At 46.9% G+C, this 15,417-nt stretch overlaps 2 protein-coding genes across 2 annotated transcripts; both read right to left on the bottom strand.

Annotated features, from left to right (window-relative positions):
• Positions 1-3,468: 3,468 nt before the first annotated feature.
• On the bottom strand, positions 3,469-5,989 carry GPR135 (G protein-coupled receptor 135). Its single transcript, XM_084894880.1, has one exon. The coding sequence runs from the start codon at positions 5,889-5,891 to the stop codon at positions 4,431-4,433; it is 1,461 nt and encodes a 486-aa protein (XP_084751006.1). The 5' UTR covers positions 5,892-5,989; the 3' UTR covers positions 3,469-4,430.
• Positions 5,990-7,223: 1,234 nt separating this feature from the next.
• L3HYPDH (trans-L-3-hydroxyproline dehydratase) lies at positions 7,224-15,400 on the bottom strand. The gene is made up of 5 exons (XM_084894900.1): positions 14,798-15,400; positions 11,129-11,298; positions 9,978-10,100; positions 9,752-9,889; positions 7,224-7,507 (listed from the first exon to the last, which is right to left on the bottom strand). Exons 1-5 carry the CDS (start codon positions 15,312-15,314, stop codon positions 7,382-7,384), a joined length of 1,074 nt encoding a protein of 357 aa, XP_084751026.1. The 5' UTR covers positions 15,315-15,400; the 3' UTR covers positions 7,224-7,381.
• Between the last annotated feature and the right edge of the window lie 17 nt (positions 15,401-15,417).

Genomic DNA, 15,417 nt, shown 5'->3' with positions numbered 1-15,417 from the left:
CCAAGCCTCCTGCTCACTGTGGCCGCAGCCATTTTTGTTTGGATTTATTTAACTTCTATAATTAAAACTTTGTAGCCTTGTGTGGAGGCCTGGGCCTGCCAGGGTGTGTGGAAAGCTTGGCTTCCTCTATTGCTGGGGAAACCAAAGCCTCCTGCTCACTCTGTGGCCGTAGCCATCTTGATTAATTTGCATACTCGCTCCTGGTTGGATGATGGGCGTGGCTTGTGGATGTAGCAGAGTGATTTGCATATTACTCTTTTATTAGATAGGATTACTTTCTGTGTGAACTTCAGCAAATCACATAGCACCTCAGTGCCTCAGTTTTCTCATCTGTAAAATCGGTGGAATGATCACACTAGTACCCCCCTTCAGAGGGTTGCTTTGAGGATTAAATGAGCTAATGTATGTATTACTATGCTGAACATGACTTGTTGCTGTTATTTTCATTGAAATGAAATATCTGAGCTGGGAGCAGACTGAGATATGAAGGATTGCATTCTGACTTTTTTTTTTGTATTGTGCCATATTTAACACTTCCCAATATTTCACACCTTTCTTTCCCCTTTTCCTACAAAGACCCTAAAATCATGATGCACTCAGTCAGCATGAGGAAAGGCCCAAGTCTTACATTTATTGGAGAGTCATTCTTCCTCTATCTTTTATTCAAGACATTAGGTTTTTGTCCCTAAATATTTACAACTGGACCAGGTTAGTAGTTGGCCTTTATCTACATGTCTTTTGCTTCCAAATCCATCTCCTTTATTAACCACATTTAAAAATGCTTCACCTTTTCTTCCCCAGAGGTAAAATAAAGAGTCCTGATTATGGACAATGTTTATAAAGTACAAGGTTCTTAATTAAGCTGTTAAGATTTCTTTCTTTTTTTTAAATATATTTTATTGATTTTATACAGAGAGGAAGGGAGAGGGATAGAAAGCTAGAAACATCAATGATAGAGAAACTTTGATCAGCTGCCTCCTGCACACCCCCTACTGGGGATGTGCCCGCAACCAAGGTACATGCCCCCGACCGGAATCAAACCCGGGACCTTTCAGTCCGCAGGCCGATGCTCTATCCACCGAGCCAAACCGGTTTTGGCTAAGCTGTTAAGATTTCTTAAGGCAGGTACTATGATTTCTGTCTTTCACTAGCCTTTGTACTCAGACGTTGCCCAATGTAAAGTAGGAAATAAAAACAGTAGATTGAGGAGGAGGAGGAGGATAGTACCACAACTCCTCATCCTTAGTCTCCCTTACCATTGACCTTTGTGGGGACCACAGAGGGTAGAGAGGGAACATAGATAGGGCTCTGAGCGCAGAAAGACTCTGCTTCAAATCCTAGTTCTATCTCTGACAAGTTGGATAGCCTCACCTTAAACAAACAGATACATAGCACTCTAGGGTGTCCAGTAACTTATTAGTAAGTTTCTCTTTTTTAAAAATATTTTTTTTATTTATTTCAGAGAGGAAGGGAGAGAGATATATATAGAAACATCAGTGATGAGAATCATTGATTGGCTGCCTCCTGCACGCCCCCTACTGGGATTTGAGGAACCCAAGACTCTTCAGGCCACAGGCTGATGCCTCTATCCACTGAGCCAAACTAGCTAGGGATCTTTTTCCCTCTTATTCTTGCCAACCATAACTCTGAGAGCCATTAATACCTAGACTCTTCCCCAAGCCATTTTATTTACTAAAACTTCCTACCAGGCCCTAACAAGTTAGGGTGGGAATTTCTTTTCTGTCTTATAATCCTTCACGCCACCAGCTTCTCACTTCCAATCTCTCAGATGTTCCCTTCATTCACCAGAAAGGTTTATTCCATTTCATGTTTGTTTATTATATGTGTTTATGACATACCTTCCTTTGATTCTTTATCCTAGACCAGTGGTCGGCAAACTGCAGCTCGCCAGCCACATGCGGCTCTTTGGCCCCTTGAGTGTGTCTCTTCCACAAAATACCACAGCCTGGGCGAGTCTATTTTGAAGAAGTGGCATTAGAATAAGTTTAAGTTTTAAAAATTTGGCTCTCAGAAGAAATTTCAATCGTTGTACTGTTGATACTTGGTTCTGTTGACTAATGAGTTTGCCGACCACTTTCCTAGACAATACTCTATTTTGCAACATGCTTACCTCCTTCCCCCAAGATTTCTCTTTTTTGATCTTTATTCAAAGTTGCCTAATTCCCAGTCTGTGATACTCTTCATAACTAGAAGGGTTGTTTGTTTGTTTGTTTTTTGTCATTTCTAATGACTTCCATTTTCTCACAATGCCAAAATATACACAACTTTTTTTGGCTTTAACAGGAAGTACTACTAGTATAGATATCTGTTAAATGTTTGTTTGGCTTCATAAAGTCTGTATATGTTTTATAACAAGTACTGAAGAGAAAAGATTAGCTCATCTACTTTGTGCTATGCTGAGTGTAGCAAAATATATACAGATAATTTATAAACTGATTATGATGATGCCTGGAGAAGAAAAATTAAAACATCATTAGCTCTGACATGAATATACACTGAGTGGCCAGATTTTTATGATCTCTGAATGCATAATAATCTGGCCACTCAGTAAATATCCTATATAATAAAAGGCTAATATGCAAATTGTCTCCTGGAGCAAGAGTTCAACCAGCAGGCAGGCTGGCCAACTGCCCATGTCCCCTCCTCCTGGCCAGGCTGGCCGGACCCCACCCATGCACAAATTCATGTACAGGGCCTCTAATATATATACTGTATATATACACTGAGTGGCCAGATTATTATGTGTTCAAGATTATAATAATCTGGCCACTCTGTATATTTCCATTTTTGATTACAAAGTAACAGCATCACCCACCTATTGCACAAAAACTTAAACACAATAAACATCTTTAAACATTTTATAAGAAAAAAGGTGATTATTTCACATTAAAACCTTGATATGATAGCTGATGCTTCATGTGTAGTTTAAAGTACTTATTCAGTAAAGGCTATGAAATACTGAAGAAAAGAGAGGCAGGATAGAGAAAGAAGAAAACACAAAAATATCTCATAAAATTCTGAGTCAATGAATGGCATTTAATGAAATTTTATACACACAAATCCTGAATTGTGCTTTTGAAATTTTTAAAAGCATCTTTGTTTTACACATTTCTAAAGATATCTTTAGCTTGATTGAAGTACCTCTCTGATATGTCTAAGTTATTTAGACCCTTATTACATTATATAATAATTCTACACTTAGTCTCCCTTTTTAATAAAGACTACATTATTTTAGGAAACTCATTATCTATAAAGCAATGATCTATTAAACACACACACACACACACACACACACACACACAAATGTACCAAAAATCCCAAATGTAAGAGAGTATGCTCATCTTAGAAAATTCCATGTTTATTTTAGAAATGGGGCCACTTCTTAAAATATTTTTAGAATTCCTTTTAAAAAACATCATCAGTTAAAAACCACACAGGAAAGTGAAATCATGTTAATTTATAGAGCTTTTAATATATATATGACATTACTCATCTGATTCAATCAACTTGACTTCAAATTACATTTTTTGGCTGCATCCAAAAATCAATTTACCCCCAAAAGACAAAGACTTTCTACTACAAACGTTATTTTTTTTTAAAGTGTGAAAGCATTCTGAGAGCAGCAGCATCCAAGGTATTAGAAAAAGAAGTAGCAGGTTAGAGTAAGAGCAGATAAAGCCTCAGAGCTAGTCAGGGCAGATGATTTTGGGGGTAGGATGAGAAACATAACTTTCTAATTTTAACTTTAGAATACTTTTTTTAAAACAGCCACATTTCTTTATTTTCATACTTCAGGGGGCTGAATTTTATGGTAATAAACCACCTTTTCAAAAATCCTACAGTTTTACATGGGACATGAATTTAAAATTTCCCACAAAGATTTTAGAGGGATGGGTGTAAGGATAAGAATTTTCCACTCCCAACCTAAGCACGCAAAGCATGTGTCAGAGTAGCAAGTGTTAGAAATCTGAAATTTTGTTGAATGCTGGTGATTTAGAGGGATCGGTAAGCAATTCTGAGGGTCTCTGTTCTTTCTTGAAACTAGGTGTTTGAACAAATACTGATTGCATTCAGTGACTTTGTTTCACAGTGTGATTCTGTAATATGAGCTTTTCAGTAATCGTGAATTTTATTTAGTCATTTTTGGCACTTACAGTTCACAATGCTTGGTTGTGTGGTTTCAGATTATTTTAACTTTTGCACGTTACATTCCTTTTGGCACTTCTGAAGGCGACATTGTTTTGTATGTTGTTTGGGGGAAGTGGTAGGCCTCCCGATCTGCCTCTTTTGTAAATGTCTGGCTGTAAGAAAAAAACAAACAAAAAAAACCCCCACACTTCTCCCCAGAATCCTGCATTCAACGAAGCAGGTAAAAAGCTATCTTCATAAGCTGTGCACCCCAACTCTGCTTAGAGGCTGGTGTCCCTGGCTTCAGATGGAGGGGGCTGTTTGGCCAATGCTGTCACCGGTCCCGGTGGTCCTTCCCGGCAGAAAAGCACAACTGGCGTTTTACGAGCCCACAAGGCCACGTCCCCGGCCACCCCGCTGGCGGGATGGGAAGCGGCCATCCTGCTGCAGCCCCCCAGCCGGTTGGCACACTGCTTTCTGGCTTGCTGACCCCGGCCCCGGCTGGGCAGGGAAGCGTCCGCATTCCTAGTCCGGTAACCCTCTTCCCGGCTGCGCCCCAGCAGCATGGAGATGTTGGGGTTGCGGATGGCATAGATGACGGGGTTGATGGCCCCGTTGGCCCACGTCAGCCAGACGGCCACCACGTGGAGGAGCGAGGGGGCCTGCGCGGCCGGGGCCTGGCGGGCGGCGGCCAGCAGCACCAGGAAGCAGTAGGGCCCCCAGCAGCCGATGGCGAAGACGATCATGACGAGGACGGTGGTGGCGGTGCGCACCTCGCTGAAGAAGCGCAGCACGCGCGCGTAGGTGCTCACGGGCCGCACGCGCACCCCGGACAGGCGCACAGCCTTGCCGATGTGGTAGTGGCAGAAGCACATGAGCAGGAAGGGCAGCAGGTGGCAGGCCACCACGAGCCCCACGCTGTAGGCCGCGCCCAGCTGCGCGGGGTCCGGGGACGCGCGGTAGAGGCAGCCGTGGAAGCTCTGCGCCGCGGGGGCCGTGCGGGGCGCGCGGAGGAGCAGCTCCCAGGGCAGCGAGCCGCCCAGCGCCAGCAGCCAGGCCCCCGCCAGCAGCTGCAGCGCGCGCCGGCGGCCGATCTGCTCCCGGGGCGGCCGCACGATGGCGCAGTAGCGGTCCAGCGAGATGAGGGCCACGCTGAGCGTGGACACGATGCCGAAGCACGAGCTGAAGAAGCGGCTGGCGGTGCAGAAGCCGTGCCAGGGCCCCGCGGCGGGCGCGGAGCCCCCGGGCGGCGTGAAGAGGTCCAGGAAGGCGGCGGGCAGGCAGAGCAGGGCCGTGAGCAGGTCCGACAGGGACAGCGACAGGATGAAGGCGTTGGTGACGGTGCGGAGCTGCCGGTGCTTCGCGATCGCCCCCATCACGGCGCCGTTGCCCAGGCTAGACAGCAGGAAGATGAGCAGGAGGACCAGCGCCTGGGCCGCCACGGCCGCCCCGTGCGTGAGCAGCTGCGGCGCCGCCTCGGGGCGCATCGGCGGCCTCCCCGCCGCCCCCGCCGCCCCCGCCGCCCCAGGCCAGCCGAGGCCGCCGCCAGCCGCGGCGCCAGTGGTGCCGCCCTCGCTCCCGGCGCTCCGGTTCCCCAGCGCCGCGGCCGCCGCGGTGGCCACGGTGCTGAAGGAGAGCGCGGCCGCCGCCGTCGCCGCGGAGGAGGGCCCGCCAGGTGTGGCGGCCGCGGAGGGGACGCCGGGGCGCGGGCTGCCCGACGAGGCCGTGCACGCTGGCTCCATGGGGCCCCGCGGCGGCCGCGGGTCTGGTCATCCCGCCCCGGGGGCGGCGGCCGCGAGCCGGAGGGTGTCCCGGGCCAGGGCGAGAGGCGGCTGCGGGAGCGGGGCTGGGCCGGAGGAGGGGCGGCGGTGGTCGCCGCGGAGCCTGCGGAGCCTTGGACGCGGGTTCCAGGCGTTGCCAAGGGAACCGCCTGTTTACGCAGGAGCGCGCGGGGCGGGCGCACGGCTTCACCTCCCCGCGAGGCGCCTCGCCCTGGGGTCCGGGCTCCCAGGGCCAAAGGGGCCGCCGCGGGGACCCTGTCTGGCCAGATAACGCGGGAGGGGCCCTGCTGTCAGTGACCAAATACAACGAGGGTTCATGCTCGTTCTTTTCTTGGATAGGACGTCCTGGGAAGGCCTTCGCGGGGGATGCTTTGGCTCCCTGTGGGTGTTTCCGGGCACATGCAGGTAGGGAAGGAATGGAGGACCTGAAGTGGAAGCTGTCCCAATCCGGAGATGTTAAAGGAGAGGGCAAGATAGGTTAACACTAAGGTGCCCAGACGTCCCGCTTTTGGTGGGACAGTCCCGATTTCTAACAATTTGTCCCGCGGCGTTGGACTTTTTTAAAACATCGCGAGACTCTGGACAAATTGTTAGAAATCGGAACGTCTGGGCACCCTAGTTAACACAGGTGTTCTCAACCTGGAGCGTCTAACAGAATCACCTGGACTTCTTGCTGAAACTGAGTCGGCCCAACCCCAGGTTTCAGATTCTCTGGGTCTGGGGTCCCATCCTAGAATTTTGCATCTCTAGCAAGATCCCAGGTGGGGATGTTGCTGGTCTGATGGCCACACTTTGGGAACCACTAATGTTATGAAATGTGTTTATGAAATGCAGATGCACTGGTTGACTCCCAGGATTACTGAGGACAGGCCTGTGAATCTAACTAAACCCCACAGGTGACTGATACAGGTGCTCTGAGGAGCTAGGCCAGTGGTCGGCAAACTCATTAGTCAACAGAGCCAAATATCAACAGTACAACGATTGAGATTTCTTTTGAGAGCCAAATTTTTAAAACCTAAACTATATAGGTTGGTACATTGTTACTAACTTAATTAGGGTACATGACATTTTGTGGAAGAGCCACACTCAAGGGGCCAAAGAGCCACATGTGGTTCACGAGCCACAGTTTGCCGACCACTGGACTAGGGTGTGGCTGCTGAGGGAGGTGGATAAAAGGACCGGAAGTATCCAAGGGCACCAAGAAACAACACAAACTATGCCCTCTCAAGGTGACGGCATGACCTTGAAAGGCCAGGGTGTGTTCCTCTATCCACTGAGCCAAACAGGTTAGGGCAAGGTAGAATGATTTTATATTTAACCATAGTGAACTATTTTAGAAAAATGGGAATTGGCTTCCATGTACAATTTGGATATAGGTTTCCACATAATTCAGATGAAAATTACTGACAGGTACTGATTGCTTAAAAAGAAAGCCTTTAAAGCCATGGAAGTCACTTGAGAAGAAACCCATCCCTCAGTGGGTCATCGTCTTCGATGGTGAAGCTTGCTGTACCTGTGTAATGGGCTCGTCCGGAGACTTCCACTATCACTGCATTGAAATCCCCGCACTTGGCTTCCTGAAAAGAGAAGACGAAAGGAGTGCAGTATCAAATTACTGCATTCATACTGTATCTGGTTTAAGTCATATTGTTAACTTTTATTATTTTAAAGAAAACCCAAGAGTTAATCCACTGATAGGAGAGCGACCTGGTCAGGTTTGTGTTTTACATAAACTAACTGTACAGTGGGAGACTAATGGAGAGGAGAGAAACTAGACACCCAGAACCCTGGTAAGCTTAATTCACTGACTGAATCTACAGTCACTGCGGTAATTTTTAGTGAGGCTGGGGAAGAGCAAAATATAGAGATACTTTGGAGGAAGAACTGACAGGCCTGGGGACTAATATGTGGGAAGTAAGGAATAGAAGTAAATATGACTACAGCTTTTAGCTTGAAAGTGAATGCAGCAGGAGAGCACATTTAGGAAGAAAGAATATATACATACATATATATATTATTGATTTTTTTTTACAGAGAGGAAGGGAGAGGGATATAGAGTTAGAAACATTGATGAGAAACATTGATCAGTTGCCTCCTGCACACCTCCTACTGGGGATGTGCATGCAACCAAGGTACATGCCCTTGACCAGAATCAAACCTGAGACCTTTCAGCCTGCAGGCCGATGCTCTATCCACTGAGCCAAACCAGTTTTGACAAGAAAGAACTTTTTAACAAGTTGAATGTGCAGTATCTCTGAGACAGTCATTTTGAGATGACTTTACTGGACAGTTGGGAACATACCTGTTAGACTCAGGAGAGAAGCCCAGGGTAGGCATGGGAGGGAGGAAGGGTTAGAAGTCATCAGTGGGTGGCTGAGAGTTGAAACTTCAGAAGTGGGTGAAATTGCCCAGTGGCATCAGATAGCAGATGAGATGAGAAGGATGCTAAGGATAAAATGCTGGGGGCTTGTAAACGGAAGGACAGGGTAAGGAAGCTGGGCAGGAAAAGAGATGGAGATAGTATGAGAGAGCCTGGAGGAGGCCAGACAGAGAGCAAAGGTCAGTGGTGCAAATGAAGATGCTCTGGCAAGTATGATAATAGGTGTTAAATAACTTCAGATCTTCATTACACAGTATCTATCTACATTTTCTCATTTTTAAAAAACAGGATAACCGAAGCTTAAGGTAAATGACAATTATGAGCTTAGGGTACAGTAATTTTATTATCTTTTTATAAAGCTGCTCTAATATAAAGCCTCAATGAAAACTTGCCTTGTCTAATAACAATATAATGTTAAAAGTGTGAGGTCTGCTCAGAGATCATGTTCATAGTCTGGATCCATTACTCTTTGCCTTTTGGCAAATTACCTAAACTCTCCAATTTATCATTTGTTAAAGAAGAATAGTATTGACCTCCCAGGATTCGTGTGAGAATGAAAGGATATGGCATGCATCATGTGGTTAGCTTGGAAACTGATATGTAGTGAAACACCCAATAAGTATGATAGATTATTATTTTATCTTCATTCAGAGACTTGAAGACAATGTATTCCAAATTTTGGCATTCAACATAATGATTTGGTATCTCATAAGATCAGGTAACGTATAGAAATGCCTAACTTAATTCAATATTTAGAAACATCAAGCTTTAAAAACAGCTATATTTCCCTGGCCAGCTGGCTCAGTTGGTTGGAGCATCATCTAGTGCAGCAAAGAGTGCAGGTTCAATTCCCGTTATACCTTCAGGTTTGAAGACCTCAAAAGAGTTTTTGTTTACATAGGTTATATCTATTACTGTTTGCTCTTTTAAAAAATTAAAGGTATATTTCATTTAAAAAATAAACTCATTGCATGTTAACATAAACAACAAATTTTTGTGAAATAACATTTGCCAAAACAAATTTTAAAAAATCATGAGAAAAATGGCATTGTTTCACATTTTTGGAAGCATTCAATGTCTGGCTATAAAGAAGACAGCTAGATCCTCACATCTGCTCCTCCATTCAGTCAGCTGGGATAGCACATTATTCTGCTTCTGGAGAACTGTACACTCATAAGAGAGTGAAAGTGAAAGGAAAACGGTATCTCAGTATTATAATGAATATTGTGTTGGCCTTGTGGACCCATGGAAAGGACCTTGGGAACCCCCATGGTTTTCAAACCTCACTTTGAGAACCAATATCCTAGCTGAACAGTTCTGACAGGTCTGTTTGAAAACTGTCTTCTGAGAGCTGAGTGAAAAAACCCATCATACACCCAGCTCACGCCTCTTCAGTCTCAAAAGTAACACGTTTACAGGAGGAGGGAAGGGCGTCACTCACCCTCACAGCCTTCCCGGTGAACACGGAACCAGTGGCACTGCTTTTAAAGGCTCTGGTCTGGTTCAGTTCCAGAAGCCCTTTGTGATACTGTAATGCAATGCGGGCTGTCACCCCTGAGCCCGTAGGACTTCGGTCCACCTGTGTCAGAATAAACGAAAATGAGCGTTCATAGTGCTCCACTTCCACATCGCACGAGTTTGGTGCCTAAAAACCACAGTTTTAATACCTGCTCATCTGCAAACACACAAAGGTTGGTGGTTGGCTCCTCACTGTAAGCGTCTTTTCCATCAGTTAATATAGTTCCGTACAGAAAGGCAAGGTCTTCACTATCAGGATGTGTAATTTTAAACTGTAAGTAACAAAAAATTATAGACCACATGTAAAATAAATACTTTGATTCGAGTTTATATTTTAAACAACATATATGGAGCACTCTTAGACATAATTTTTCCATCTTTATCATTTTTAAAACACCTTTTGGGTGAAGGCATTAAATGTTAGAATGACATGGTTGTCTAGATAAATAAACAGTTTTATTGGAAGTTGTGATTTTTTTTTAATTTCAAAGAGGAGGGGAGAGAGAGAAACATTAATGATGAGAATCATTGATCGGCTGCCTCCTGCACACCCCCTGCTGGGGATTGTGCCCTGACTGGGAATCAAACAGCGACCTCCTGGTTTGTGGGTAGATCCTCAACCACTGAGTCACACTGGCCGGTGGAAGTTGTGAGTCCTTCCTAAGGAAGTTGCCCTGCACATAGCCTCCACTTACGGAACAGTCCTATTTTACACACACACACACACACACACACACTCTCTCACTAACCACACACACTCTTTGAGGCACTGAGCCTCGGATGGTCAACCCACAGGCTGGCCATGGCTGCTCAAACAGGAAGAGCTAAGGCAACCATATCCTCCCTCTCAGGAGCTTGAAGGGGATCATGTGGAGAAATCAGGCAATGTGTATCTAGAACTGAAGTAAAGACCAGTGATAGAGACAAAGGGCAAGCAAAAGTTACAAGGATGCAGACACTAATAGGTAAGAGAAACAATTGGGTGGAAAAAGAATGACTTATTGTAGAGAATGAAGTCTGCCCAGGTGGGTGTGGCTCAGCAGTTGAGCATGGACCTAGGAACCAAGAGGTCTCCGGTTGGATTTCTGGTGAGGGCACAGGCCTAAGTTGCAGGCTGGATCCCCTGTGGGAAGTGTGAAGAAGGCACCTGGTCAATGATTCTTTCTCATCATTGATATTTACAAATCTCTCTCTCTTCCTCTTCCTTACTCTCTGAAATCAAGAAAAAAAATTTTTTTAAAGAATGAATTCAGCTGGTATCATAAAAAGCAGCAGTTTTGATGGCAGCAACAGTACTAACCTGAGTTTTCACTGCTTCTGTCACTGTACTTGCTGCATCCACAAGGTCCCTTGTCTTTGCAGAACAAACATCAAGGCCTAACTTTTCAGCACTAACAAATGCGTAAAATGCGCCACCATATGCAATGTCCACCACCACCTTCCCATGACCAGGAACATCCACCAGCAGATCTAAAAAAGAGGTGTTTGAATAAGTGTTTTAGTAGTTTAGCAATATAAATCATAAAACTTTTCATATGTTTATGTTGTGGGGGTGGGGAGTGTAGAGGAAGTAGGAGGTTCTTCCTATCACAAAAAGAAATGAAACAAAAATCCATCTTCCAAACGAGTAAGATCGAGTAAATAATAATAGACCTTTAGCTAAGCACACCTATCTATTTTTAACTCGATGTTTGCATAAGTTATACATTCGAATGCATGTTTTCCTTAAATTATACATGCATATTTATTAACTATTCTGAGTATCTTTTTTTTCCTAGGAAACATCATAGGGACAGACAGAGAAAAACCCTGGGACATCAACGTGTGAAAACTACGAAGGAAAATGTAGGTCCCCTCTCGTACGACCAGGAATGATTTCAAATAGTGAGGATTTGGAGCCCTATTCACAGATTGGTTTCTTCAAATCTAATGTCAAAACAAAATGCAAAAAAAAAAAAAAAAAAGACTTTTCCTATATGTTACATGCAAACACTTATTCACTTATATATTTCACCTCATGCAAATACTGCAGGCAAATACTCAGAACAAGCCACTGTGCAATCACTGACCTTTATGGTATTATTTTGCATCAGGGTTTTTATAGGTATTTTAAGTGCCAACATAGCCAAAGTTCCACCTGAAGGTCAGTTGTTTGAAATACTGAATTGACATTTCCAAAGGAATGAGGCTGGCTGATACTTCACGATATTAAAATTATTTCCCCCCTTCTCGAATTTTCCTCTCTCCACCCCAATTCCAGTGGGCTTGGTGATTTTTGCTTCTGGGGGAGGCATATGGCAGGGGAGAAGCAGGTTTTGTGGGAAATGATCGCAGGGGGAAGAGATTTGTTGGCAAAGTTGTGTCCTATATTTTACTTTATTTTTTTCCATCACCTTTTATCCCCTCTATGCTCTCTTCCATCTCCCCCTCCTCCCACAACCACCACACTGTTGTCCATGAGTTCTCTCTCTTTTAAAATCCTTATTGTTGAAAGTATCACATATGTCCCCTTTCCTCACCATTGACCCCCTCCAGTGAGTCTTTCTTCTACATTATTCCATCCCCCACATCCCCGCCCCCAACCCCCCACCCGCCCCAGCTGCTGCCTGCTCTCTAAAGGGAGACATTTCTCTTGGTCAATAGGGAAATTTCCTCTGGACTGAGAACAGAGGCTGAAGGCCCTGAGTGCAGAGGACCCGGGTTAACTTCTCCCACACACCATGGAGAGGCTGCAGGGGGTGACAGAGGCAGCAAGGAGGAGAGGCAGGGGCAGGGGCAAGGGCCACATGGAAGGGGGCAGGCAATGCTTCCCTGGTAATCTCTGCAAGGCGAGGACCGACAGGCCCTCCTCCCCAAGGCCTAGGCTATTTTCAGAAACCTTTGCTCATCTCTATGTCAGGAAAAGGGGCAGCAAGTGAAGGGCTGGAACTAAGTCAACCAATAAGGCACAGAGGAGTCTCAAATTCAGTTGTGAAAAATGAAGTATTTCCTGTATTCCTGAGTTTGCACAGTCCTACAAAGGCACCGGAATGCAGTCAATCACAGACCAGAGCACAGAGCCCTTTTACATGTGACGTGTCAAAACACGGCAAATTTATCATCGAAAGAGTGAAACATGCCTGTGGAACTTAACAGCAAACCTGAATGAAGAGGTCTTTATCTGGATGCTGATACAACATGAAAAGCACATTTAATAAGAGGAGAATGAGGGATCCAATGGAAATAAGGGACTGCTAGAAAGCTAAGTGTGGCTTTGGGGTCCTCGTGTGTAAAACAGCATTGCTATTCCCCCCTCTCCCCCCTTCCCCAAAACAAAAGGTTTCCTTTGAGAATTCCGTGTGATAATCTGTGCGGAGTGGTTGGCACAGATTAGCAATGTCATAAGTGTTAATATTAAAGCCAATAGAAATAGAACTCTTAAGAGAAGAAATTTACATTTGTCAATGAGCGTATTCTCCTCCAAATGTCATCTTGGTTATTCATTTAACAAAAGTTTACTACTACTGTTCTAGCACTTGAATACAGTGAACAGAATTCTGGGGTTTTCATTATGGCAGGTGGAGTGGAGGTGGACTCAGTAATTTTCTGACGTGGGCACTGTTGTCATCTTCATTTTACAGACGTAACACTGAGGAACCGAAACCCTCTCACAAGGTCACCACGATGAGGAAAGACAGATAGTGATCTTGAACACTGTCGGTCCACCTTTTTTGTATTTTTCTAAGTAGAGAATTTAGAATTTCATTTTCTTTTAAAAATATATTTTTATTGATTTGAGAGGAAGGAAGAGGGAGATAGAAACTTCAGTAATGAGAGAGAATCATTGCCCTCCAGCACGCCCCACACAGGGGATCAAGCTCCCAATCCAGGCATATGCCCTGACCAGGAATCGAACCGTGACCACCTGGTTCATAGGTCGATGCTCAACCTCTGAGCCACGCCAGCCAGGCCAGATTTCATTGTCTCAGGAACTACTGAGCTGATGGGGTTGGCTGCCCCTGCCATCACTTGCCCAATTGAGGTGGTGGTGGTCCTGCTGCCTGCTTTCATTTCCCACAAAATCTAGGGTGTTTCCCACCTGCTGCTGGGGTGGCTGAGGAGCCAAGTCAGTTAAACTGTTGAGGTTTCTGAGATGAAATCTAGACACAGACTCCTGTCCCCCTCCAGGGCTTTCCTAATGCACATGTGACCCATTCTCTCCCACAGGGGAAAGCGGCCTCTGCTCTGAGAAGGAGCCTGGCTATCACGGCATCATTCAGAATCAGGCTAACCTGGAATCCAATCCCAGGGGAGGATTAAGATCCAGCTAGCAGAATGATATGCCTGGCTTGAAGGCTTTGAAAAAAAAAGAGGTGATAACCCCATTCCTGGCTGGACTAAATGAGCTCCCATCTCACTTCCAGCCACGACTACTCGAGCATCCTCACTGATAGAATTCAGCCCTTTGGAGGGATTTCCCTCTGTGTAAGGAAGCTAGTTCTTAGACAGTTATTACATCAGTACTTTCATGATTTATAAGTTGCCCAGTTCATTCTCATTTAATTTCCTCCCCAAGAAGTGGAGAAGCACTTTTTACAGATCAGTCTCAGTAACCTGTCAGAGGGGATAGTGTGTCCAGCGACGGTATTCTGAGCCAGTCTGGAGCTGGGCCCATGGGCTGGTCTTTGCTCTTTGACACTGGCCGCCCTAGCTTTAGCGGATTGTGAAATCTAGGAATGCCTGCCAGTGGGGCACGAGGCGCGGAATCCTCCACGTCTCCAGGCTCTCTCAGGACCACAGGCCCACGGACCTGAGGGATCACTGGGGTGCATGCTCTGCACAAGTCCGGAAGGCTCTCTGCAATGACTTAGAACTACCTTTTCATTATTTGCAAAGCCTGTGTGTGGGTTAGTTGCGCGGCGTGGGTTCCAGCCCAGAGAACCAGTGTAGTAGTTAGTAGCGTCTTGGGGATGGCAGGTCCCCCGGTTACCTGTGGCCAGCACGAAGGCCGGGACGCTGTGGAAGCGCACCGGGCCGAGGCTGCGGCCGCCCTCGCACTCCACGAAGGCGGCCACCAGCCCGCAGGGGCAGTGGATGTGGACGCGGGCCTCGCGGGCGCCGGCCGGGGGCGCGGGCACCAGCCCGAAGTCCAGCGCGAAGCGGCCGAGCGCCAGCACGGCGTGGCCGCACATGGAGCTGTAGCCTTCGTTGTGCAGGAACAGGACGCCCAGGTGCGCGCCCGGCAGCTCGCTCGGCACTAGCACCGCCGCGTACATGTCCCGGTGCCCGCGGGGCTCGTGCACCAGCCGCCGCCGCACGTGGTCCAGGTGCTGGCGCATGTAGCGCCGCTTGGCCAGCAGCGTGGGGCCCGCCACCTCCGGACAGCCCGCCAGCACGATGCGCAGGGGCTCGCCGCCCGTGTGCATGTCCACCACCGACAGCGCCGGCGTGCCCGGGTCGTGCGGGGGCAGCCGGGGCGGCGCCGGCCCGCTCTCGGCGGTCTGCATGGAGGACACGACCGACTACCACCGCCCGGCGGCGCGCGCTGCCCACCCGGGGCCCTCCAGGACCCTTGGCCTCCTAGGGGGCGGGGCCTCGGAGCCCGGATGG

This window comes from Pipistrellus hanaki, assembly GCF_964339955.1.
Source record: "Pipistrellus hanaki genome assembly, chromosome: 1".
In the NCBI taxonomy this organism is placed as follows: Eukaryota; Metazoa; Chordata; class Mammalia; order Chiroptera; family Vespertilionidae; genus Pipistrellus; species Pipistrellus hanaki.
The sequence above is the reverse complement of the archived record's forward strand: the minus strand, read 5'-3'. Positions and strand labels throughout refer to the sequence as shown.

Excerpts from the sequence above, each read along its gene's own strand:
- GPR135 (XM_084894880.1), bottom strand. The coding sequence starts at position 5,891 with ATGGAGCCAGCGTGCACGGCCTCGTCGGGCAGCCCGCGCCCCGGCGTC.
- L3HYPDH (XM_084894900.1), bottom strand. The coding sequence starts at position 15,314 with ATGCAGACCGCCGAGAGCGGGCCGGCGCCGCCCCGGCTGCCCCCGCAC. Across the intron at positions 11,299-14,797 it reads GGCCTTCGTGCTGGCCACAG|ATCTGCTGGTGGATGTTCCT; the intron begins GTAACCGGGGGA and ends CCTCTTTTTTAG. Across the intron at positions 10,101-11,128 it reads CAGAAGCAGTGAAAACTCAG|TTTAAAATTACACATCCTGA; the intron begins GTTAGTACTGTT and ends TGTTACTTACAG.